This window comes from Prionailurus viverrinus, chromosome X, assembly GCF_022837055.1.
Source record: "Prionailurus viverrinus isolate Anna chromosome X, UM_Priviv_1.0, whole genome shotgun sequence".
In the NCBI taxonomy this organism is placed as follows: domain Eukaryota; kingdom Metazoa; phylum Chordata; class Mammalia; order Carnivora; family Felidae; genus Prionailurus; species Prionailurus viverrinus.
Window position 1 is genome coordinate 79,142,797 of NC_062579.1, and position 27,874 is coordinate 79,170,670.

General features: G+C 36.5%; 1 protein-coding gene across 1 annotated transcript in view; it reads left to right on the forward strand.

Moving 5' to 3' along the window:
- NRK (Nik related kinase) overlaps positions 1–27,874 on the forward strand; it is a 158,945-nt gene that overhangs the window by 77,243 nt on the left and 53,828 nt on the right. The window contains exons 3-9 of the mRNA XM_047843920.1: positions 680–736; positions 2,075–2,146; positions 9,420–9,545; positions 12,675–12,785; positions 14,265–14,355; positions 22,944–23,074; positions 24,722–24,776. Of these exons, the coding sequence (XP_047699876.1) occupies positions 680–736; positions 2,075–2,146; positions 9,420–9,545; positions 12,675–12,785; positions 14,265–14,355; positions 22,944–23,074; positions 24,722–24,776 (643 nt within the window). The remainder of the gene's footprint in view (positions 1–679; positions 737–2,074; positions 2,147–9,419; positions 9,546–12,674; positions 12,786–14,264; positions 14,356–22,943; positions 23,075–24,721; positions 24,777–27,874) is intronic.

A 27,874-nucleotide genomic window follows, 5' to 3' on the forward strand; every position in this document is an offset into this window, starting at 1 on the left:
TATTTTCCATTTAGATTCTCTGGTGCCACGTAAACCTAGACTAAATATACTAAGAAAGCAGTACCTTCAAATGGCCAATTATGTCCACTGTTTAATACAAACACAAAAAAGCAAAAATACTCCATAAACTTGCTTGATTTTTCAAGTCAGTTGGTTGGAGTTTCTTTAAAATATTCACAATTTGATTTTTCTGTTCTCTATGTAGTACCTGATATTTCATCTCTGTGTAATATGCTATATTCCATAATAGGCTACAATATTTTAACTTAATTAATTAATTTAAAAATTTTAATTCCAGTTAACACACATTGTTATATTAGTTTCAGGTGTGCAATATAGTGATTCAATGATTCTATATATTACTCAGTGCATCAAGATAAGTGTACTCCTAATCCCCTTTACCTGTTTTACCCACCTTCCCACCCACCTCCCCTCTGATAACCATCAGTTTGTTTTCTATAGTTGAGAGTCTGTTTCTTGGTTTGCCTCTGTCTCTCTTTATTTTTCACTTTACTCATTTTTTTTTATTTCTTAAATTCCACATATGAATTAAATCTTATGGTATTTGCCTTTCTCTGACTTATTTCACTTAGCAGTATACTGTATCCATTCATCCATTGATGCCTGCTTCTTGACTATATAGATGGCATTTAATGTTTATTACTCTCCTGTGTTTCAGGGACTCCATGAAAAAACTGGTGCATTTACAGCTGTTAAAGTGATGAATGCTCGTAAGGTAATGTATCTTATCCATATATTGTTCAATTTAATGGTATCCTATGGACTTAGATACACAGCTCAGAAAATATTGTATTTGTTTTTCATCATTATTATACATAATTATAATTATGTTGATCTAGATTTATTATATGTGTCATTTAATATTATTTCTATCCATAGTATATTATCTTTATTATTGATTTATTGTAGTTACACATAAAAAATGTTTCACTCACAACAAAAAGTCTACATATTTTGGTATTCTATAAGAATAAGGAAAATATCTATATTCCTGTATATTTCTAATTTATTATCTGTTTCTAAGGATAGCAAAGAGGAGATTTCCTCTAATGTTGTGTTAATCCTTCTGTGTTCGATCATATACTTTTCCCTGTCCAATCTTTCCTTTTGAGAATTGAGGCCATTAGACTCTCGATGACAGGTAGAAGGAAAGAAATTGTCAGAGATGCACATTTTTCAGACATTTTCTGACAGATGAGCAAGAGAGACAGTTTAATTGGCATTGTTCCTGCTAACATTTATAAAGTTGCGTCATGGTTCATAACATATTGTCCTGGAATTTGCTAAGTACTGATTTCTGTCTTCTTTCTTTAGCATGAGTGCCTCATTTTCTCTAGATAATATTAGCATGAACATAGCAAAAGTCAAAAAAATTTCACTTCACTATACCTTAAAGAAAAATTCTCAAATGTTATGTTTGAAAAATTATACATATTCACTGAACCGTTGTCAATGCCATAAACTGTTATTTTCCAATTTGTGCAAGGAGTGAATTGCTGAAACTATTTAAAGAGTTGCATGCTTTTTATTTTGCCAGTAAATGTCAAATGTTGCAAACCAATGTTAATTTTAAGGGATTTTGAGGTTTTGTGGATTTATTTTGCCCTACAAATCATGGCTTCCAAATAATCAGCCCAGTACTTTTTTAGTGAGACTATCTAACATACTTATTATCCTTGTTTTGACTTGAGAGACCTTTGACTGACATTTAATCTACATTTTAGATACTCTAACTTTTGAAATATTTAAAACTCATTTTCATACCATAGATAGTTTCAATTACTGTGTTTTGTAAGGAAAAATAGCACTTTACTAACATCAAATTGTAATTTTTCCATTAATATGGTAGTTAAATCTGTTATTTTGAATTTGGTGCCAAGTTTCTGTATATATAAGAATCTGATTTTTAAGTAAAATTATTAGTGAAAATTGAAAGAGGAATAATATTATGTCACTCTTACATTTAATGCCCAAAGAACACAAATTATTTAAGAATAAATCATTTTCAAAGTGTACTAGTAGGTCTAAAAACATTTTGTTCTTGGTTTTGCAGACCGCTTTACCTGAAATAGGAAGACGAGTGAGAGTGAATAAATATCAAAAGTCTGTTGGATGGAGATACAGCGTGAGTATGGAAAGTTTCCTTTAGCTCCCAAGTTGTCTTTCCTTTAATTTTCACCTTTAAACTAACCCTTGTATCATTATCTTTAGAAGGCCATAACTAAAATATTCTTGCCTGGAAGTGATAACATATTATCTTTTAACACATTCACATAGATCAATCATTATATTTGAACACTAACATCGTCAGAAATCAGGGGCTAGAAGAAACAGTTCCCTGAACAGGTAAGTGTTGAAAGCAGGTGAAGGATTAATTATATCCACAGAGTATAGAGCACTCTAGCTGAGTAGCAACAAAGGAGATGATGAAACCAAGAGCAAATTTTGCCTTAAATTGGCCCTGGTAAGGTCTTTTTTATACCTTTTACATGGTATTCCAGACTGATTGGCTATTCCCCCATTATGATTCTAAGAAACATTGCTATTGTATATGAGTTAAATGAGGACTACTCTTTTTTTATTGTAAGAACAATAGCAGACAGAAAACCACAGCTATCCAACATAAAAGTCTTCAGATATCTGGCAGAGTACTTGAATACATAAAGGAGTGGAAATGCTTTGTACTTGAAGCTCTATAACTTCCTTACAAAGAACTCTATGACTAATAATTTGCTAGCTCTAGAATACAATCATACAAAGAAAATTCTTCTTCAGTAGATGTTGGTGACCTATCAAAATATTGTGTGAGCCTAAAAGCAGAATTCCTATTCTTATCAATTTTATTAAAACTTTTTTAACTGTTTATTTATTTTTGAGGGAGAGAGAACATGAGCAGGAGAGGGGCAGAGAGAGAGGGAGACACAGAATCTGAAGCAAGCTCCAGGTTCTGAGCTGTCCACACAGAGCCCAACGGGGGGCTTGAACCCTCTAACCGAGAGATCATAACCTGAGCTGTAGTCGGATGTTTAACTGACTGAGCCACCCAGGCACCCCATTATCAATTTTGTTAATTGACCTTTTTTTTCTTACACTTCTCCTCAGCTATCTGGTATTCAAATATTTCAACCTTTTGTGTCTTAATAAATATGCTCTCAGGATTTAGGATAACTTTTCCCATTAACCCAATCACATTCAGAGAAAGTTTGTATTTATATTAGAAAGGTATTGGTAAACAGTTTCATGATTGATCTAGTAAGTACCAGGCTCCTGTTTTGTTTACAATGTATCTCTGGAATCAAAGCCTATCCAAATAAAACAGGTAGTACTGATTAATCTAACACACTTCAGTAGATCAAGAAGCTGCAAAGTGTAAGGTATGAAAAATATAATTGATTAATTTGGTTTCATCACACATTTCTGTTAATAAGTTCCTTTAAAGATCTTCCCCGAACCCTCTCTGGTATTCTTTCCACAAGGAAAAATATTTTGGTTCTAGAATGGGGTGAAATTATAAAGGAAGTTGTCGTATCCTTGAGCTGTCTCTTTCTGACAAAAATTAGGATATTCAGGCCACACTGGGACAACTGGCCCTGAGCCAGGAAATGCTATAGCATCATATTACTGAGATATTTGTGAGAGTTTTAAATTACCTACTTGGCCTGATGGATATAATGTACTTATGTGTTTCTCACAAGCTCAACTTCCTGTTAATTGAGAATGGCAAACACACTAATGCTTTTCAAACATATCTGATCTTGGTTTATTGGTTTTGGGAGAGTTTACATTTATGTGGGAAACTCACTCTTAAAAGTTTTTCTAGTTGGGAACTTTGAACTCTCTGATTATATATTTTAGTAAGAAAAATAACTGCTAGCTGATCAGTCAATTAGTATTTATAAATCATCTTGAATCCTTTGGGATAAGAAGGTTGTGACTTACACACACATCTCTTTGAGTCAGAGGTTTATGGAAATAGCAATAATGTGGAAGTCCAGACACACAAATCTAAATCCCAAGTCTGCCACTAAACAGCTAAGAAATACTTGGGAAACAGGTCTTACTTCTCTAGACCTCAGATTTCTCATACGTAAAATGCACCAGAATATTTGGCCTACTTATAAACAGAGTTAAAAATATGGTCAAATGCAACTGCATAGCTGCCTTGAGCCCAGCCATTCTTCTATTCTTGCTTGTGGACATGACCTTTCTAACTCAGAAGGAAAAAAAAAGCTCTTTGATAATCAAACTACCAAACAACTTAAAGGACTCAGGCTGGCCCCTGCTTCTCTTTTACATGTTCTTTGTGTTCTTACCCTCACACCATCATCTCATTTTTATTTACTGCACTCTTTATGAATTCATGTTCCTTTCAACCCAATGATGGTGGCTTGCTAGGTACTGACAATGCCCATGTACACATAGAATTGCTAGTTCCTGAGGTTTATTTCTATACAATGGCAGATGTTGTTACCATTTCAAAGGACAGCCATATCTGAGGTAAAGCAGAAAGTTCAAGGGTCCTACATGACAAGAATGAAAGTCACGAGGATCAATTTTTATCTTTGTAGAAAACAGGTTAAGGGAATTCAAAGAGAACTTATTAACTGAGCTTCCTTGGGAGGCTGGGATGACACTGGAACCTGGACTTCTATATGATTCTCATGCCACAAGTTAATTGTTTTATTTATTTCTGCCTTTATGACACAATAAATACAGAGAACCTGGAGAAACCAGGCCTCATCCCCTTCTCCCAAAGACAAATAGGTGTCTAGATTTTTTTTTAGTTGTTGAATATTTATGGGTAAATCCACTGGAAAATCCCAGAGAAATGTTAAAGAATGTTCTTCAGCTGCTAGCCATTTCTCTGAGATTTCAAACTTTTTATAATGTATAATGAATACTTGGGGACATTTCAGAACCTAGTACATTGCCTTATATTTATTTTATAACTATTTTTTAAAGTCTAATTACACTATAGCTAAAGATTAAAAACATTTCCCATCTTTCCTACTGGGTCTGAGAGAATAAACTAAGAAGTAAAATGATAACTGACTAGATATATTCAGCTACCTATTAATTTCAGCTAAAATATCTATTTCCCCCTACCCCCAGGTCATCAAGCCAATATAATTGAAGGAAATTCTGGGGAGAACTAAAGATAAAGGTTAATTCCTTAATTTATTTTCATGCCAGTTGGCCCTTTCTGATTCATTGCCCGAAAGAAGTCAAAGGTATCCTTTTTCACTGGATTTCAGAATAGGAGCTCAACTGTATTTTTAATTTAAAAGTCTTCTTTTCTATTTTTAATTGTTGAGGAACCTCCATACTGTTTTCCACAGTGTCTATACCAACTTGAATTCCTGCCAACAGTGTGTGAAATTTCGTTTTTATCCATATCATTGTCAACACTTGTTATATCTTGTCTTTTTAATTTTAGCCATTCTACTGAATAAAATAAGTAGGACTGAGAAAGACAAATACCATATGATTTCATTCATATGGAATCCAAAAAAGGAAATGAATAGACAAAAATCAGAGTCAGACATAAATACAGAGAACAAAGTGATGGTTGACAAAGGGGAGGAGGTGGGGTAAAATGGATGAAGGGTAGTGGGAGATACCGACTTCCAGTTATGGATGAGTCAGTCACAGGGATGAAAAAGGTACAGAATTAAGGAATATAGTCAATTATATTGTAATAGTGTTGTATAGTGACAGATGGTAGTTTCACTTGTGCTGAACATAGTATAACATATAGACAAGTTGATTCACTATGTTATACACCTGAAACTAATGTAGCATTGTGTCAACTATACTCAAATAAAAAAAATTAATAAAAAAATTATTTTTGGTCAAAAAAGTCTTTACATACTACAGCATATATTTATTTTGCACAATAACAGTACTCTTGAAAAGTTATATAAATGGAACATTTATAGATGCAGTGAGAGAGCTTTTTTATTTACAATCAAATGAAATTTAGAGCTAGTAGGCATTCAAAAGACCCAGGTAGTGAATTCTTTTGTCAAGTGGGAGATCACTACCTGAGCCATTTTGTATCACCCTCAACTTCATTATACACTATCCTGTATTCATCAATGATTGTGTCATTCATGTTTGTGAATCTTATTTCTTTGTATGTAAGTTCCTTTAAATTAGGAATATTATATCTAAATGCATAAACCAATGATATGCTCATCAGAAATTCCCAACAATTTAAGTTACTTTTTTGTAAGTTAATATTTTAAGATATTTTTCTCCAATGCATTGCATCTGTTTACATATAAAGTGTGATGATTTTTAAATTATTGAGAAGCAAAAAGCTGTTTTTAGATTGGCTACGAATAGTTACAGATGGATTATGGAAACTACCTAGTTGTCACGGTACAAGGGGACAGCTGAATCTTTAGGGAGAGAGAATAGCTTCCCATTTCACTCCACTATAACAAATGTGATGAAAGTAAAAGCTGATGTTGCAGATTAGGGTAAAAAGTGGAGAAAGGTGTACAGTTCTGATAACACTAATGCAAGTGAGAAGGTGAAGTAACATAGATACTGTATGATAATACCTTACATTTATAGCATTCTTCTTTCAAGAACTTCAAAGAACTTTAAATATATTGTCCTATTTGGTTCTACTAATATTCCATTTAGATAGGTAATGGCTGCCAACTTCCATCAGACTTCTGAGGACAAATTCAACCTTGGGAAAATTAAGTAAATTTCCAACTTTTAGCTATTTGTTGTAAAACCCATGTGTCCTTATGCTCAGTGTAGATGCCCTTTTCTGATGACATCACACTGTCTTCTTCTAGAAATAGCTCTTCAAATTATGTATTCTACCTGGGTGAACCCATCCAAAAAGATAGCTTCAGTTATCACTATAGAGATAATTCTCAAAAACATACCTTTAGCCCTGACCTATACCCTGAGTGGCAGCCTCGTATCTTTATTCAATGTAATTCTACACATCCATAGAAAGGAAGTGCATTTATTCTTATTGATGTAGAAATGTGTGCTTTGGGTATTGAATAAGACATGTGAGTTGCAGAGTAGTGAAATATATATATTCTGCAGGAATAAAAATGTCTGGAGGAATATACACTCAACTGTTACCATTGGTAGGAAGAAATGTTCAGTGATTGTGGAGTACTTACATATTTTATTTCATATATGTAAATATATTTTATCCATATGTATCACTGTTGTGGTTAAGAAAATAAATGACTTTAAGCATATCTTTAAAAAAAAATTAGCACAGATCAAACCAGTACCTTTGAAATGCAGTGAGTCAGAGGGGCACCTGGGTGGCTCAGTTGGTTAAGCACCCAACTCTTGATTTCAGCTCAGGTCATGATCTCACAGTCTGTGAATTCAAGCCTCACCTCAGGCTCTGTGCTGACAGTGTGGGGCCTGCTTGGGATTCATTATCTCTCTCTCTGTCTCTCTCTCTCTCTTCAAAAATAAATAAATAAACATTTAAAAAAATGCAATGAGTCACAAACCAAGTCAGTGTGGTTACATGTATAAGGATAGATACACAGATCAATGGAATAGCACTACTTCCATATACCTATGATCAAGTGATTTTTGACACATAGCAAAGACAATACATGGGGAAAAAATAGTCTTTTCAACAAATGATGCTGAGATAAGTAGATATCCAAATGTAAAAGAATGAACTTAGACCCCTACTTTATTTAACAATTAAGGGGCACCTGGGTGGCTCAGTCAGTTGGGCGACCTACTTGACTCAGATCATGATCTCACAGATCTTGAGTTTGAACCCTGCATCAGACTCTGTGCCGACAGCTCAGAGCCTGGAGCCTGCTTCCAATTCTGTGTCTTCCTCTCTCTCTCTCTCTGCCCCTCCCTTGCTCTACGTTCTGTCTCTCTCTTTCAAAAATAAATAAACATTAAAAAAATTGAAAATTAACTCAAAATGATCAAATACCTAAATGTGAGAACTAAAACTATAAAATGCTTATTAGAAGAAAACATTGGGATAAATATTCATGACCTTAGTTTTGGCAATGGATTTTTAGATATGACACCAAAAGTATAAACAATAAAATAAGAAATCAATAAATCAGACTTTATTAAAATTAAAAACTTTATTTCACAAAGAACACTATCAAGATAGTGAAAAGACAACCCACAGAATGGGACAAAATGTTTGCAAATCAAATACCTTATAAAGCACTTGGGTCTAAGATGTATAAATAAATCTTACAATTCAATAATGAAAAGACAAATAACGTAATTAGAAAACAGGGGCAAAGATTTTCAACTAGACATTCCTCTGAAGATCATATACAAATGGCCAATGAGCACATGAACAGATCATTAATATGATCAGTCATCAGGGAATTTTAAGCCAAAACTACAGTGAGATACCATTTGACACCCACTAGGATGGTTATAATAATAAAACAGAAAATAATATGTGTTGATGAGGGTATGGAGAAATTGGAATCATTATTGCTGTTGGAAATGTAAATAGGTGCAGCACTGTGGAAATGATTTGGCATTTCATCAAAATGTTAAATACAGAGTTACTATTTGACCTAATAATTTCACTTCTATGTATATACCAAAAAGAAATAAATATATATATTCACCAAAAAGAAATAAAAGCATATATTCAAATAAAAACTTGATATGAATGCTCACAGCAGCATTATTAATAATAACCAAAAGACAGAGCTAACCCAAATGTCTATCAGTTAATAAATGAAAATGAAAATGAATAAAATAATGATATATTTTGCAATATGGGCAAAACTTGGGAAAAAAGTTAGTCACAAAAGTCCACATATGAAATGATTTTCATTTATATAAAATGTCCAGGATAGATACATCTATAGAAATAGAAAATATATTAGTGGTTCATTAAAACTGGTATGTGTTTGTAGGAGAATTTGTGTGTGATAACTAAAGGGTATAAGGTTTCCTTTTGGGGTGATAAAAATATTTTAAAATGGATTGTGGTGATGGTTGCATAATTCTGTTAATATACTAAACACCATTGAACTTTCACTTTAAATGGACGAGTTGTATGGATGTAAATTATATTCCAATAAAACAGTTACAAAATAAACAAAATGTAATGATTCTTTTCAGTGAAAACTTTATACAATGGCCATTGCTGCTGGTGTAGGAATCACACTTTCAGAACCACTAAATTAAAAGATCTTCAATTAAGCTTTATTTTCTCCAAAATTCCCGGTTAACCAGAGATCTCCATTCTCTGATAATTCTAGTTGAGATTATATTATAAATTGCTGTGGGGTATAATGGGTGGCCATAGAATTTCCTTTGTTCTACTCTAGTTTAGGATCCCATAGTTATTAACTGGCATAGTTTAGGAACTTTATTGTCTATTGTTTATTCTGCAGGATGAGGAAGAGGATCTTAGGACTGAACTCAACCTTTTAAAGAAGTACTCTTTCCACAAAAACATTGTGTCCTTCTATGGTGCTTTTTTCAAGCTGAGCCCCCCCGGCCAGAGGCACCAACTTTGGGTATGTATTTAACCTTGATCTTATTTCCTAAGACTAAATATCACATGAGGAAATACATTTTCACAAGCTGAGATGCACTTTTGTGCACTTACAGGAATACTTAAACACTCCACTGCTCAAAGTAGTATGACAAAATGTGTTCTGATTCCTGGAGATGGGACTAATAAAGTATGGAAAAGTAACATAAGTTCCTGGCAAGGGTCTTCAGGGTAAAATAGAGGAGGACTCAAATGAACACTGGGAATATCTAACATGTTTCTTTTTAAATATCGTTTTGCTGCTTTTAACTTTTTCTGTATATTTGCTGGTAAATTAGAGGTATGGCTAAGGAGACTACCTGATGGACTTGCAAATAATGACTGGATAAGTATCAATTCTAATTAGCATTCAGCATGAACATATGGATGCATTTAAGTTTTTCTAAGGAAATGCACGTATGTTTAAACATAACTCCCGGAAGTTTAAACATAACTCCCGAAGTTTTTTTCTAATTTGTTAGTTGACTTATCTTTTTCTTAGTCTACTTATACCTATACTGTCACAAATTAAAGATCAATGAGATATAAATTGTATAGGGTAACTAAAACATAAGCTACAGTTACCAGAATGTTGCTGCCTCCCACTATGGCAGAAATAGTCAAATAACAAGAAAATGAGCTCTGGTCAGAGATATGTTTATTTCAAAAGGAATATTTAGAACAGAAGTGGGGTCAGTGTCCAATTGCTAGCTACATTTCCATTTCCATTTCAAGTCAAGAATAGTATTGTTTTTTTTTTCAAAATAATAACTAAGAATTTTAAGAACCTTCAGTTGTCAAGGAAAGATTGTTCCACATTACATAATGGACTTTAGGAAGCAGGGCAGTGGACATTATAGAAATATTTTCAACAAGGAACTGAATTGAAATAGTGGTTCTCAAACTTTAGTGTGCATCTGAATCTCCTGGAAAGCCTGATAAAACACAGATTGCTGAGCTCTACCCATAGGGTTACTGATTCCATTGGTGTGGGGTGTGGGCCCATGAATTTGCACTTTTTAACAACAGATGATGATGTTTATGCTACTGGTCTGGGTACCACACTTTCAAAACCACCAAATTAAACATCTTCACTTTAATCCCATTTTATTCCAAATGTCCAGTTAAGTAAATCTTCTTTTATCTGACAACTCCCGTTGGCATTTCATTAAATATTGCTGTACACCTTTAATGACTATTGGTATATTTTTGGCATACAATATTTGTCTTTTAATATAATTTTACTTACAATTTTTTTCCTCTTGCTTGTATGGCAGTCTCCTTATTAGATGTATTTATCAGTACTCAATTCATTCAATTATTCAACATATTTATTCAAAACCATCTATTTGCCAGGCCTTCTGCTAGATTATGAGATTACATGGATAAACTGAACAAACATGTCCCGGACCTGTTGGAACTTACAGTCCATTTGCAATGACCAGTATCAGTCAAATAATCACACAAACGAGTATATAATTGGTCAAAAGGGAAATAACATGCTTCTGTGTGGGCAAATAGCATGCTTCTATGTGGGCAAATAACAAAGGTATCTAAGTTAAGTAGGGAATGAGAAACTCTTCTTTAATAAACTTTTTTTTGAACTGAGATCTGAAGGATGAATAAATTATTTGTGGAGGCAAGAGTTTTCATGGGACCATTTACACTGTCTTGCCCATATAAATCAAAACAAATAGGAAGTAAGTAAATGACTAAATAATTACCATTTATAAAGTGTATGTGCCAGACATCATGCTTACAAAGCTGGGAAAATAATTGAAAATGTCTTTATGTACCTTTAAGACTAGAGCGCTTCTGACTTAAGTAACATTAGCAAGATTTTTCCAGGGTACATCTGAATGAATGGCTTTAATTTATGTTTGTCATGGTTCAAAATGAGCCACTTTGCTTCCATTACCACAGTTGTACATGTTGTGACCATTTAATACAGTTAACATGAAAATTAAACTTTCGTGGTTTCTCTGTATAATTAGTTTTGTTAGGCAATTTCTTCTCTTCTTTTTTGTGAGAGTGTACTTATGTGAAAGATATGCAATAATATGAATTGTGAACAAATATAAATTAAAGGAATGATTTACTGAAAAGAAAATGTTAGCATTACAACAAGAAATGAGGTAGACTTTACATATTCATGATTTGGGGCATATCCTTTAGGTTTCCTTCATCTACAGCAATAATTAACTTGCCTACAGTTTAAAAAAAACATGTTTTGTTGTATTTATAAAGAGGTTTTGACATGGGCACTAATGCAGAAGCCTGTGCTTAAGAAAAGTTTGTTGGGTTGATTATAATAGATATATTCTCTTTTACATTGTCCAGGCCTCTAGCCAGCTAATATAGGAAAGGAAATTTACTAGTTTAGTACCTGATTAATTGATGGCAAAAAGATAAATTTTCTGAGAAATTTTTGTTAATAAAGTAACATCTGAACAAGATGGTTTCAGTGATAATAGCCTTAAAATAGAGTTTCCTTAGCAGTAAAGTCATTTGGGAAAAAATGCCCTATAGGAATACAATTGATAGTTTACCCCTTGAAATTGTAGTTTGCCACTATCTCAGGAAACAATAATTTAAAATTTAGAATTTAGAAACAAAAACAAAACAACAATAACAAACAAATTTAGTCTTAATGTTGAAGTGCAAATTCTTTTGAGATCCTTCTATCCTGCTTCTTCACTTGCAATCAAATTGTTCCTTCAATGATCTTTTCTGTTGCACTCCAGGCATCACTCAGGCTTGTCTCCTGCACAAGCTTTCTACAGGAATATAATCATTCTTTTTTCAATAAACTGAATGTTCTTCCTTCTCTTTATATCCAAACACTATCCTTCAAGGCTTAGCTCAAATTCTACCTCTTGGTTAAATATCCCTGGTGTGGTACCTGCCTTCCCTCCCTCCACTGATCTTTGGATAGGTTCCAACTCTCTAATTCCACTAGCCTTTAGAGACTCCCACCAGACAATTGAGCCAGTATGTGCAATGGCTTAATCCCTAACATTACATATAAATACAAGCCATATGGACTAAAACTCTCCAGATATTTTCATAGAACTACTTTCTAATTCTTGACACTTTGCTGACTTCCCTGCAGATGGTGATGGAGTTATGTGCAGCAGGCTCAGTCACTGATGTAGTAAGAATGACCAGAAATCAGAGTTTGAAAGAAGATTGGATTGCTTATATCTGCCGAGAAATCCTTCAGGTGAGTCTTCATATAGTCATTCTCCCCTGCCTTGAAAATACCTGGGAGTAATATATGCAGTGTACTTTATACTTGCTCATACAGGTTGGTTTAAGAATTCTAAACATAATCTCTGGATCAGGATACCAAAAAAGACCTAAAGGCTTTAGAGAAAGCAGATTTTCAGGTGATGTCTATGTCCTTAACTTTAGATAGGTTGCAATACGGGTAACCAGGCCCTTCCAAGCCTTGCTCTTTAACGGTTCTGTCAGAGTTAGACTATTGTGTTCATTGGATCATAGAAATAACCACTTGGAATATTTATTACATCATTCAGATTTTTAGAGTTCTTAAAAAAAAAAAGCTGCACTATATCGTTAGAGATTAAAAGTGAGACAAAAGTCCGTGTTTTACAGAATGGCCCCAAACCATCCATAACCATTTTGCAGACAGATATCCTATTTGAAAAATGCCCTACTTTTAAAGCTTGCTTCATTTTGAATACCAAGTTGGATGAGAACAATATTCTTGATCTACCACACTCAAATTTTTCTGTGTGGCTTAGGTGCTTAGGGTCACCCGAGAAGGATATTAACAGAACTGAATCGGACCACTGATATACTGTTAGAATGTCCTTCCTCCCATCTTAATTGGATTCACTTGTGCTAATAGTGTAACTAGTTGAGTGCAAACTCTATACTGAGTTTAAATTCTGGTTCATGATGTATTAGCTGTGTGTCCTTGAATCAGTTACTTAATTTTTCCAAATCTCACTTTTCTTATCTATAATACGAGGTGATAGTAGTACCTTCCTCAAAGGATTGCAGTGACAGCTTCATAATTTCCTTCATGTAAAGCACTTAGCACAGTGCCTGAAATAAAGTAAAACAAAATAAAGGATTCAATTAATATTAGCTGTTTTTACTGTTACTTCTGTTATTAATCCCCAGTTATTATCTGGAGCAATCTCACTGAAGCCAGGTCACAGGTTAGTTTTAGTGGTGAACAGGCTGGAGCCAACATAGTAAGCCAATACAAATTGCAAATGCTTTCAAAGGAATTTCCATAGTCCCCCAAATTCTCAGCCTACAAGGTTGACTAGAAAATATTCTGGATTAATGAAATGGTTGAATGAGGAATAGAGTAAAACAGTGGCTATTATATTTAAGGTGTCCAGGTCTTCACTCTTATGGTTAGTTGGAAAGATGGAGGCTAGAAAGGAAGGTAAACGGCCCAATGTATACAAACATTACTTTTTGGTGTTCTTTTCCTTTCATGGGTGTCCTGATTTATTTTCCTGTCCTTATAGCCAAAAGCAGTATTTCTGGGAACTGGTTGTAGTAATTCCAGCCTAAAGAAAGAATTTTGTCTGAAAAAAGCAAATCTGGGCCATTTTTCTTACCAAAAGGTTTTCCAAAAATACTAAGAACAGTACCAGAAAGAGAGAAAATATATATACTGATGTGACTTTTAAAATAAATATACATTATCTATGTGCAGGGCTTAGCTCATCTTCATGCACACCGTGTAATTCACCGGGACATCAAAGGTCAGAATGTGTTACTGACTCATAATGCTGAAGTAAAACTTGGTAAGTTTGTTCTTGCAGTACTTTAAGTGGTGCCCAAAATATTTTAATGGAGAATAATCCTTTAAGATAACTATGTTTTTTTATAATTTCATTAACAATATCTGCTACTTATTTAGGCTGTGTCTTCATTGCTTACAAAACCAGTGAAATTTTGAAAATTTGTTTGGTGAGGAAGGTGGAGCAGGAGAAAAAGGCACCATTTACTGCTTCTCTGGAATCATTAGTTCAAAATAACTTTTAAATTATAATGGAAGGCTTACATTTTGGTCATTGTTTTACTCTCTATTAAGTATAGATATTATATTTATTTCAACAATTGAATTGAGTATTTATTATGTGCAAGATTTTGTGCCATGAACAAGAAACAGAGACAATTCTTCCACATAACAAAGCCATATTTTCCAAAGAACATCAAATAACTTTTAAATTACTTAAGCATAAATTGCTTCTTTGGAATTTTGCCTCAAATATTTAAAGAACTGATATCAGTTGCTCTCATAATATCAAAATCAAGTTCAGAATTAGAAATCAAAAGACCAGAAAGTCCCTGGGTTTCTATTCCAAGATTTAAAATGCATAATTTATTTAAAAATAACCACACATATTGTCTCACAGGCACACAGGGTGCAATTTATTGTACCCTTTAATGTTTAATATAAATATCATTGGTTGGCTTTAAATAATACCATATGATTAATGTTAGTACTATGCAATGGCAGATAACCTCATTGATATAGAATATGAACCACTGGTATTAAATCCTGTATTATTTTTATTTTATTTTTATTTTTTATATGAAATTTATTGTCAAATTGGTTTCCATACAACACCGAGTGCTCATCCCAAAAGGTGCCCTCCTCAATACCCATCACCCACCCTCTTCTCCCTCCCACCCCCCATCAACCCTCAGTTTGTTCTCATTTTTTAACAGTCTCTTATGCTTTGGCTCTCTCCCACTCTAACCTCTTTTTTTTTTCCTTCCCCTCCCCCATGGGTTCCTGTTAAGTTTCTCAGGATCCACAAAGAGTGAAACCATATGGTATCTGTCTTTCTCTGTATGGCTTATTTCACTTAGCATCACACTCTCCGGTTCCATCCACGTTGCTACAAAAGGCCATATTTCATTTTTTCTCATTGCCACGTAGTACTCCATTGTGTATATAAACCAAAATTTCTTTATCCATTCATCAGTTGATGAACATTTAGGCTCTTTCCATAATTTGGCTATTGTTGAGAGTGCTGCTATGAACATTGGGGTACAAGTGGCCCTATGCATCAGTACTCCTGTATCCCTTGGATAAATTCCTAGCAGTGCTATTGCTGGGTCATAGGGTAGGTCTATTTTTAATTTTCTGAGGAAACTCCACACTGCTTTCCAGAGTGGCTGCACCAGTTTGCATTCCCACCAACAGTGCAAGAGGGTTCCCGTTTCTCCATATCCTCTTCAGCATCTATAGTCTCCTGATTTGTTCATTTTGGCCACTCTGACTGGCGTGAGGTGATACCTGAGTGTGGTTTTGATTTGTATTTCCCTGATAAGGAGCGACGCTGAACATCTTTTCATGTGCCTGTTGGCCATCCGGTTGTCTTCTTTAGAGAAGTGTCTATTCATGTTTTCTGCCCATTTCTTCACTGGGTTATTTGTTTTTCGGGTGTGGAGTTTGGTGAGCTCTTTATAGATTTTGGATACTAGCCCTTTGTCCGATAGGTCATTTGCAAATATCTTTTCCCATTCCTTTGGTTGCCTTTTAGTTTTCTTGGTTGTTTCCTTTGCTGTGCAGAAGCTTTTTATCTTCATAAGGTCCCAGTAATTCACTTTTGCTTTTAATTCCCTTGCCTTTGGGGATGTGTCGAGTAAGAGATTGCTACAGCTGAGGTCAGAGAGGTCTTTTCCTGCTTTCTCCTCTAAGGTTTTGATGGTTTCCTGTCTCACATTTAGGTCCTTTATCCATTTTGAGTTTATTTTTGTAAATGGTGTGAGAAAGTGGCCTAGTTTCAACCTTCTGCATGTTGCTGTCCAGTTCTCCCAGCACCATTTGTTAAAGAGACTATCTTTTTTCCATTGGATGTTCTTTCCTGCTGTGTCAAAGATGAGTTGACCATACGTATGTGGGTCTAGTTCTGGGGTTTCTATTCTATTCCATTGGTCTATGTGTCTGTTTTTTTGCCAATACCATGCTGTCTTGATGATGACAGCTTTGTAGTAGAGGCTAAAGTCTGGGATTGTGATGCCTCCTGCTTTGGTCTTCTTCTTCAAAATTCCTTTGGCTATTCGGGGCCTTTTGTGGTTCCATATGAATTTTAGGATTGCTTGTTCTCGTTTCGAGAAGAATGCTGGTGCAATTTTGATTGGGATTGCATTGAATGTGTAGATAGCTTTGGGTAGTATTGACATTTTGACAATATTTATTCTTCCAATACATGAGCAGGGAATGTCTTTCCATTTCTTTAAATCTTCTTCAATTTCCTTCATAAGCTTTCTATAGTTTTCAGCATACAGATCCTTTACATCTTTGGTTAGATTTATTCCTAGGTATTTTATGCTTCTTGGTGCAATTGTGAATGGGATCAGTTTCTTTATTTGTCTTTCTGTTGCTTCATTGTTAGTGTATAAGAATGCAACTGATTTCTGTACATTGATTTTGTATCCTGCAACTTTGCTGAATCATGTATCAGTTCTAGCAGACTTTTGGTGGAGTCTATCGGATTTTCCATGTATAGTATCATGTCATCTGCAAAAAGCAAAAGCTTGACTTCATCTTTGCCAATTTTGATGCCTTTGATTTCCTTTTGTTGTCTGATTGCTGATGCTAGAACTTCCAGCACTATGTTAAACAACAGCGGTGAGAGTGGGCATCCCTGTTGTGTTCCTGATCTCAGGGAAAAAGCTCTCAGTTTTTCCCCATTGAGGATGATGTTAGCTGTGGGCTTTTCATAAATGGCTTTTATGATCTTTAAGTATGTTCCTTCTATCCCGACTTTCTCAAGGGTTTTTATTAAGAAAGGGTGCTGGATTTTGTCAAAGGCCTTTTCTGCATCGATTGACAGGATCATATGATTCTTCTCTTTTTTGTTGTTAATGTGATGTATCACGTTGATTGATTTGCGAATGTTGAACCAGCCCTGCATCCCAGGAATGAATCCCACTTGATCATGGTGGGTCATGCTTTTTATATGCTGGTGAATTCGATTTGCTAGTATCTTATTGAGAATTTTTGCATCCATATTCATCAGGGATATTGGCCTGTAGTTCTCTTTTTTTACTGGGTCTCTGTCTGGTTTAGGAATCACAGTAATACTGGCTTCATAGAATGAGTCTGGAAGTTTTCCTTCCCTTTCTATTTCTTGGAATAGCTTGAGAAGGATAGGTATTATCTCTGCTTTAAACGTCTGGTAGAACTCCCCTGGGAAGCCATCTGGTCCTGGACTCTTATTTGTTGGGAGATTTTTGATAACCGATTCAATTTCTTCGCTGGTTATGGGTCTGTTCAAGCTCTCTATTTCCTCCTGACTGAGTTTTGGAAGAGTGTGGGTGTTCAGGAATTTGTCCATTTCTTCCAGGTTGTCCAGTTTGTTGGCATATAATTTTTCATAGTATTCCCTGATAATTGTTTGTATCTCTGAGGGATTGGTTGTAATAATTCCATTTTCATTCATGATTTTATCTATTTGGGTCATTTCCCTTTTCTTTTTGAGAAGCCTGGCTAGAGGTTTGTCAATTTTGTTTATTTTTTCAAAAAACCAACTCTTGGTTTCGTTGATCTGCTCTACAGTTTTTTTAGTTTCTATATTGTTTATTTCTGCTCTGATCTTTATTATTTCTCTTCTTCTGCTGTGTTTGGGGTGTCTTTGCTGTTCTGCCTCTATTTTCTTTGGTGTGCTGCTAGATTTTGTATTTGGGATTTTTCTTGTTTCTTGAGATAGGCCTGGATTGCTATGTATTTTACTCTCAGGGCTGCCTTCGCTGCGTCCCAAATCATTTGGAGAGTTGTCTTTTCATTTTCACTTGTTTCCATATATTTTTAAATTTCTTCTCTAATTGCCTGGTTGACCCATTCATTCTTTAGTAGGGTGTTCTTTAACCTCCATGCTTTTGGAGGTTTTCCAGACTTTTCCCTGTGGTTGATTTCAAGCTTCATAGCATTGTGGTCTGAAAGTAAGCATGGTATAATTTCAATTCTGGTAAACTTATGAAGGGCTGTTTTGTGACCCAGTATATGATCTATCTTGGAGAATGTTCCATGTGCACTCGAGAAGAAAGTATATTCTGTTGCTTTGGGATGCAGAGTTCTAAATATATCTGTCAAGTCCATCTGATCCAATGTCTCATTCAGGGCCCTTGTGTCTTTATTGACCATGTGTCTAGATGATCTATCCATTTCTGTAAGTGGGGTGTTAAAGTTCCCTGCAATTACCACATTCTTATCAATAAGGTTGCTTATGTTTATGAGTAATTGTTTTATATATTTGGGGCTCCGGTATTCGGCGCATAGACATTTATAATTGTTAGCTCTTCCTGTTGGATAGACCCTGTAACTATTATATAAGGTCCTTCTTCATCTCTTGTTACAGCCTTTAATTTAAAGTCTAGTTTGTCTGATATAAGTATGGCTACTCCAGCTTTCTTTTGGCTTCCAGTAGCATGATAAATAGTTCTCCATCCCCTCACTCTCAATCTAAAGGTGTCCTCCGGTCTAAAATGGGTCTCTTGTAGACAGCAAATAGATGGGTCTTGTCTTTTTATCCATTCTGATACCCTATGTCTTTTGGTTGGCACATTTAATCCATTTACATTCAGTGTTATTATAGAAAGATATGGGTTTAGAGTCATTGTGATCTGTATGTTTTATGCTTGTAGTGATGTCTCTGGGACTTTGTCTCACAGGGTCCCCCTTAGGATCTCTTGTAGGGCTGGTTTAGTGGTGACAAATTCCTTCAGTTTTTGTTTGTTTGGGAAGACCTTTATCTCTCCTTCTATTCTAAATGACAGACTTGCTGGATAGAGGATTCTTGGCTGCATATTTTTTCTGTCTAGCACCCTGAAAATCTCGTGCCAATTCTTTCTGGCCTGCCAAGTTTCAAAAGAGAGATCAGTCACGAGTCTTATAGGTCTCCCTTTATATGTGAGGGCACGTTTACCCCTTGCTGCTTTCAGAATTTTCTCTTTATCCTTGTATTTTGCCAGTTTCACTATGATATGTCGTGCAGAAGATCGATTCAAGTTACGTCTGAAGGGAGTTCTCTGTGCCTCTTGGATTTCAATGCCTTTTTCCTTCCCCAGTTCAGGGAAGTTCTCAGCTATTATTTCTTCAAGTACCCCTTCAGCACCTTTCCCTCTCTCTTCCTCCTCTGGGATACCAATTATGCGTATATTATTTCTTTTTAGTGTATCACTTAGTTCTCTAATTTTCCCCTCATATTCCTGGATTTTTTTATCTCTCTTTTTCTCAGCTTCCTCTTTTTCCATAACTTTATCTTCTAGTTCACCTATTCTCTCCTCTGCCTCTTCAAGCCGAGCTGTGGTGGTTTCCATTTTGTTATGCATTTCGTTTAAAGCGTTTTTCAGCTCCTCGTGACTGTTCCTTAGTCCCTTGATCTCTGTAGCAAGAGATTCTCTGCTGTCCTGTATACTGTTTTCAAGCCCAGCAATTAATTTTATGACTATTATTCTAAATTCACTTTCTGTTATATTGTTTAAATCCTTTTTGATCAGCTCATTAGCTGTTGTTATTTCTTGGAGATTCTTCTGAGTGGAATTCTTCCGCTTGGTCATTTTGGATAGTCCCTGGCATGGTGAGGACCTGCAGGGCACTTCTCCTGTGCTGTGGTGTATAACTGGAGTTGGTGGGCGGAGCCGCAGTCAGACCTGATGTCTGCCCCCAGCCCACCGCTGGGGCCACAGTCAGACTGGTGTGTGCCTTCTCTTCCCCTCTCCTTGGGGATGGGAGTCACTGTGGAATGGCGTGGCCTGTCTGGGCTACTTGCACACTGCCAGGCTTGTGATGCTGGGGATCTGGCGTATTAGCTGGGGTGGGTAGGCAAGGTGCACGGGGGCAGGAGGGGCAGGCTTAGCTCGCTTCTCCTTAGGTGATCCACTTCAGGAGGGGCCCTGTGGCAGCGGGAGGGAGTCAGATCCACTGCCGGAGGTTTGGCTCCGCAGAAGCGCAGAGTTGGGTGTTTGCGCGGAGCGAGCAAGTTCCCTGGCAGGAACTGGTTCTCTTTGGGATTTTGGTTGGGGGATGGGCGGGGGAGATGGCTCTAGCGAGCGCCTTTGTTCCCCACCAAACTGAGCTCTGTCGTCCGGGGGCTCAGCAGCTCTCCCTCCCTTTGTCCTCCAGCCTTCCCACTTTCCGAGCAGAGCTGTTAACTTATGACCTCCCAGACGCTAAGTCGCGCTTGCTGTCGGAACACAGTCCGTCAGGCCCCTCCGCTTTTGCAAGCCAGACTCGGGGGCTCTGCTTGGCCGGTGAGCTGCCCCTCCGCCCCGGCTCCCTCCCGCCATTCCGTGGAGCGCGCACCGCCTCGCCGCCCTTCCTACCCTCTTCCGTGGGCCTCTCGTCTGCGCTTGGCTCCGGCGACTCCGTTCTACTAATCCTCTGGTGGTTATCTGGGTTATTTAGGCAGGTGTAGGTGGAATCTAAGTGATCAGCAGGACGCGCGGTGAGCCCAACGTCCTCCTACGCCGCCATCTTCCTTCCGACCTCCCTCCTGTATTATTTTTAAATGATATCAGTTCTACCGTATCTCTAGCATGACCTTAAGATAGTTCCCATTTTCCTTATAAAAAATATAACCATGGCAGAGATTTTTGTTCATTCATTGAGAATGTGTTCATTGAATATTTGCAGAAGAAGCTTGAGTAATAATCGTTCCTGAAATAAGAAAAAAGTAATTTCAAGAAAATGTGTTATGTCTCATGTGTTTAAAAGCAACAAAGCTAGAAATACAATTTTAAGACACTGTGCCAATACCTTGGGGGAATTTGGATCTCATATTCAAATGTGCAGGATAGATAATCTGTTGCAAGGCTACATACATACTATGTTCATATGTGGCAGCACTCCCATATATTTGAGTTAGGTTTCTGGCCAACTCTACCATTTGCGATACAGAAGAGAAATTGTTAAGTAAAGAAATGCCACTGAAAAATCTGTCACAAAGTCCATGCACTAAAGCTCATTTACTTTACTCTGTGGGAGAGACCTTTTAGTATGGATAAGAATTTAATCAGGCTTATTTTACATATAACCCTTATACATTTGGTTTTACATTTCTCAGATTCCAGGATATTTTTAAGCAACATATTATGAGAAGGTTGCAGAAGGAAAATCCAAGGCCATAAAAAGGGAGTGATAGGAATGAGACTAGAAAATGATCATATTATAATTGCAATTGATAAGTAATCCTTATATTCTGGTCCCTAGGTCATTAAAGAAAAGGTTAAATTATACCACTGTTGAGGTGTCATCTCTACTTCTGTCTTCATTTCAAGGTTTTCTTGTTTCCTTTTCTTCCATCCATCACTCTTTCTTCTAGTCTTTTCTCTTTTCATTTTCTTCCCTGAATGTCATACATTAGCTCATGGCCTTCATAGGTATCTCATGGCCCTTTAAGTTGGCCCTCAGGGATAGTGAGACTGCTGGGCTCTGATTTAACCTGTTCTCCAAAAATATGTAGATAATGAGATTGTTCAATACCCACTGATGATTTGCACATATTATAGGCATTTTTTATTCTTGTTAAATCCTTCCTTAAAGACTTCTTTAAGCTCTTAACTTTTTAATTTTTCATATCTTCTCCTAAATTCTTCAAACTACTATTTAGACAGTGTTGCTATCCATCCTCTAGATTCCTGGAAACCATTCTAAATTAGAAAATCTACTTCATTTTTCATCCCTGAAAAATTTCATCTACTTTCATTTTTCATCTTTTTTTTTTCTGGACTAAATAACCCCAGTCTACTTTAGCCTTTTTTCTGTCTGTTACTGAGGATACCATACTAAATATTTTCATATAATGTATCCCACAGATTAATAGAAGACTGAACTTTTACAGTCTAACCTAAGATGTAGATACCACAGTAAATATATGCATCTGATTCAGAAGATCTGTAGAAGAACTTAAACTAAATTCTAGCAGAAAACTCATTTTTCTTTATTGGTGTAACAGGACTTTCTAATGTCATGAGCGAGGCTTCCTAATATGCTACTAATAGGTTTTAGATTTCTTAGATGTTGCTTATAGTGTTGGTCTTCCTTCAGCTTGGTGGCAGTTCCAAACACTACATATGTTATTACTTCAGAGGTTCAGGGTATACTGATGGAACTTTATTTTTAATATTCATGGTAAACTTTCAGCCAAACCTACTGTAGATTTATAGTAGCACTTCTGAGTCTCTTTCCAACATAAATAGAAGCAAAAACCTAATTCTCAGTATTTCTGGAGTGGACTTCATGGTAAAGTTTTCTGGGCTGGAATGAAAATCTGTTATCCATTGTGGATTTTGTATTGGCTTTCCAAGTTAAAGCAATAACTTATTGAGCTTTTTGTTACTGATTAATTATTTTGACATATGGTGAATTTTGCAGTGGATTTTGGAGTGAGTGCCCAGGTGAGCAGAACTAATGGGAGGAGAAATAGTTTCATTGGGACGCCATACTGGATGGCACCTGAGGTGATTGACTGTGATGAGGACCCAAGACGCTCCTATGATTACAGAGTAAGTGTGAAGATTCACATAGTGGGAATCAAAGATTGGAAAGGACTTTTAACTAATATTTATTTGTAAATGATAAAAAATAAAAAGCAGGCAACTCCTTTCACATTAAACTCTAATAAGAAAGACTAGTTGCTATTCTTATTTGTGGTTTGATTATATGCATAAATGTAATATTTTATAAGAATATAGACAACATAGACCACTGGTAATTATCTACATTTGAGGAAGAATGTCTAGTTCATGTTGCTTGCAACTTCTTGGGAAAAATATTATATTATGTGGCTTTATATGGAAATTTAACTTCCAGGGGCAGAGAACTTTGTAAACCTAAAAATGAATGAATGTAAAGCCAATTATTAATACCCACAGTAACTTAGCTTCAAAAGAAAAAAAAATAATTCGATTACTCAGGGTAATGGAGAAAATCCTTGTCATGGTTCACCTCCAGACCACTGAAAATCAGTGGAATAGACAAATTAAGTAACAATTCATGGTATTTATTAAAATTTCCACTGAAATTGCAATTTGGACAATATACATCTATGTACACATTTCAAAAACCTGATGTGGAAAGAAAACTCTCCATTTGCTATAGACTGGAAAAACCACATTCAGTCTTCACATCATAAGTCATCCAAACAATTCATTGTGGCTTCATTGTGTGGAACCTAGAGCTCAATACTTGAAGTTGATTAATTCAAGTCTCATCTCTTTTCCCTTTTCCTTAAATGCCCTCTGCTTGATCTGCAAGCAGATCCATTGAGAGTTTATAGTCTATTGCTATTACAGGCTATGGAGACTATGGAAGCATAATGTTCTTTTAGGGGGCTTGCTGTAAAAATGATGCTTTATGCCTGTACAAATTTTTTTGCAGTCTTCAAAGGACTTTCACCTATATTAATCATTTATTTTTTTTTTCATTTTTAGCCTCATTTAATTGAAAGAAAGCTTCAACTTACACCATCACAACAATCATTTGAAGCTAAGAACTCTATTAGCTGAGATTCTCAGAATTCAATTGACTTGTTTAGGAGTCATCCAGCCAGCCAGTGTACCTACAGCCCTGTGCCCTTTCCACGTTCTAAACGAAGTACAGTTAATAGTGAGGATAATTTCCTTGATCCTCTTGGAATATCATTTCCTAGAACAACAATAATTATATTATCAATTTACTATATTCAAGTAACTGCTGAAAATGCTTTTTATATATGGTATCTCATTTAATACTCATACCAGTGCTATGAGGTGGATATCATTATTATCCCCATTTCATATAGGGTAAAATTGAGGTACAGAGAGTTAAATCATTTATCTAAGAGGGCACAGTTAATAAGTCTATGTGATTGGATTTCTTCACAGCAAGCTCCTTTTGTTATTTCAGTTAAGACAGTAATAGCAATACATTCAAGATGAATTTTCCCTACACTGAACCCTATCCCATATCGTTCTGTTGTGTGGTGTAGTACTGGCAGATCACAAGCTTAGATAACATCTTCCTACAACACCATTCTATAATGAAGGTTCATTGTAGAAAACCCATAAAATGGCTCTGGCATTGACACTCCCCCAACCAAAGATTGTTTTAAAATTCTAAATACTATTAATTTTCCAGTTTAGGTGACTTTGGGTTCATTTTTTCTTTTGCAGAGTGATGTGTGGTCCGTGGGAATCACTGCTATTGAAATGGCTGAAGGGGCTCCTCGTGAGTAAAAATGATGTTTATTTGTTAAAAGCTAGGGAAGCATGCTATACAAATCTGCAACTTGCACCAGTCAGCTTGTCTTGGTCAGACAGATGCCACACTATTGCCAAACCGTAAATACTGGACTTCTGAGTGATTATCAAATGTTCTAGTCAGAATGGCCAGATATATCTATAAAGAGTTTGTGCTTTTCTCTTATGATATTTTATTTTAGGCTTATTGAGTTTTATTTCAATTTAGCATCAAAATTATTTGGTACTGACAGTCATAACTAATGAGAATCTGAAGCCTTTCCAGTACATAGTTATTGGTGGAGTATTTAGGTTCCAGAACATTTATAGTCACACACTGCTACTGCTGCAGACTATGACAGTTAAGAGAATCTTCCAGTGTTTCACTGAAAATAAACCAATCCTCAACTCTGGGAAGTGAGTGGTTTTTTGTTTGTTTGTTTGTTTGTTTGTTTTTCATTTGGAGTCAATCAGCTCACCTTTGGTGCCTTCCTTGCTCCTTTTAGCAACTCCAGTGTCCTTAATTGCTCAGAAGACTCAGTTTCCTCTTGTTTCCTCCTCACCCCCATCATTTAAATGATCTGTTAGTATTCTGTTCTCTCAGCACACTGCTTTCTGGTAGGAAAGTGAAAATTAAATATGAACTTAGATATAAATGATTGATAGCCATCTAATGTATGACACCCATAAGCAGGGCATATTTACTGTCCTCAATACCTAAATCTAAAGATATAAATGATACATACATTCCTTGTGTCATTGGAAGAGAAGTGAGAGAAATACCTGGAGTGTTTTTTTGAGGGGCAGGTGGGTGGAGTGGAATTTCTTTGTTTATCCCTTTCTAAGGAGATCCTATAGGTTCCCACGTTCCTGCATGGTCTGTCGGCACAATGTCCAGACAACAAGCTTTATAAGTTTGAAATATCTTAATACTGTGTTTCAAGTCCAATGGGAGTAATTTCAAGGGGTAGAAATAATGGTAACTTGTCCCTCTTTTCATGCCCCCAGAACTGCAAAGGATCTGTTTTGGGTGAATAAAAACTTAGTGATGGCCACATATACAAAATTGAAGTGAGACTGGGAAGATGCATATTATTGCTCATCACCTCTTGATTATTTGTCTTTGTGAAACATGCTTAGATTATATTAGATTGAGCAGCAGCAGCAGCACCTTCTCCTCTTCTTTTTGCACCTCTTTCTCCTCCTCCTCCTCTTCCTCTTCTTCTTCCCCTTATCCTACCCCTTCTTCTTGTTCTCCATCTTCTTCCCCCTCCTCCTCCTCCCCCCTCCTCCTCCTCCTCCTCCTCCTCCTCCCCCCCTCTCTTCTTCTTCTTCTTCTTCTTCTTCTTCTTCTCCTTCTTCTCTTAACAATATGGTATTTCATATGAGTGTTGATGTATATGTTTTTTTAGGATGCATGACTGCATCAAAGAGTATATGTTTTTTGTTGTTTTGGAATGTTCCTTACCATGTCTTTAAAAAAAACTGTATTTCTACATTTTGAAGATTTGTACTTCCTAATTCACCTTTATTTTGTTTAATTTTTTCATTCCAAAATATTAAATCATGGGAGAAAAAAAAGGGGTAATGAGCAAACTCACAGAAGGACTACAGAGGAGTTTTGCACAGAATACACAAATGGCAAACTTCTTACAAAAGATGTGTGAGGACCAGGAGTTTCTTAATTTACAATGAGAAAAAATAAGACCAACATGCCTAAATAAGTAATCAGAAGGCTGAAACTTTGGTGATGAGTAACTGGAAATAGCCACTCTGCTAAAACATTGGTCTTTCACCAGCCTCTTATATTGCCTGGAGTATTAACTTTGGATAGAAATGATCGTCATTAACTTAACTGTAGAAATCCTCCAGGTTTTGATAATTACCGTCTCAGAGGGGGTGGCCCTCCAAAGTTACAATTATATGATAATTGACTCTGAGGTCCAGATAAGAAAATTTATTTCTTTCTCTCTTTTTTTTGGTGTCTCTCTCCCAGAGATGTAAAAAAAAAGGAGGGGGGGCACGGAGAACATCTTCTCACTAAAAGGGTGATGTAGAGGTTCCCAGAGGAGAAAAGACCTGTACCATTGCAGGCCAGGATCTTCTTAAGTGCTTGGGTCCTTTCTTTCTTTCTTTCTTTCTTTCTTTCTTTTTCTTTCTTTCTTTCTTTCTTTCTTTCTTTCTTTCTGTTTCTTAAATTATACATATGAGTGAAATCATATGGTGTTTGTCTTTCTCTGTCTGACTTATTTCACTTAGCATTATACCCTCTATAAATGTATTTTTAAAGTAGGCTTGCTATTTCAAAGTATGAGACTCTAATGGTAAAATATTTAGGCATGTTATATGTGGGGTAAAGGGAGCATTTACTGGAATTCCTAAAATTAGACTATATAGGAAACCTCCACTATTTGACATAGCTCTTGTACCCACCCTATACTCTATTTCTTTGTGGGCTTCTGATTTCCCTTAATGAAAACTTCCTTGGAGAGGTAGGCAAGATGGCGGCTTAGGAGGACTCTGGGCTCACCGCACGTCCTGCTGATCACTTAGATTCCATCTACACCTGCCTAAATAACCCAGATAACCGCCAGAGGATTAGCAGAACAGAGTCGCCGGAGCCAAACGCAGACGAGAGGCCCACGGAAGAGGGTAGGAAGGGCGGCGAGGTGGTGCGCGCTCCACGGAATGGCGGGAGGGAGCCGGGGCGGAGGGGCGGCTCGCCGGCCAAGCAGAGCCCCCGAGTCTGGCTGGCAAAAGCGGAGGGGCCTGACAGACTGTGTTCCGACAGCAAGCGCGACTTAGCGTCTGGGAGGTCATAAGTTAACAGCTCTGCTCGGAAAGCGGGAAGGCTGGAGGACAAAGGGAGGGAGAGCTGCTGAGCCCCCTAAAAACAGAGCTCAGTTTGGTGGGGAACAAAGGCACTCGCCAGCGCCATCTCCCCCGCCCATCCCCCAACCAAAATCCCAAAGAGAACCAGTTCCTGCCAGGGAACTTGCTCGCTCCTCGCAAACACCCAACTCTGCGCTTCTGCGGAGCCAAACCTCCGGCAGCGGATCTGACTCCCTCCCGCTGCCACAGGGCCCC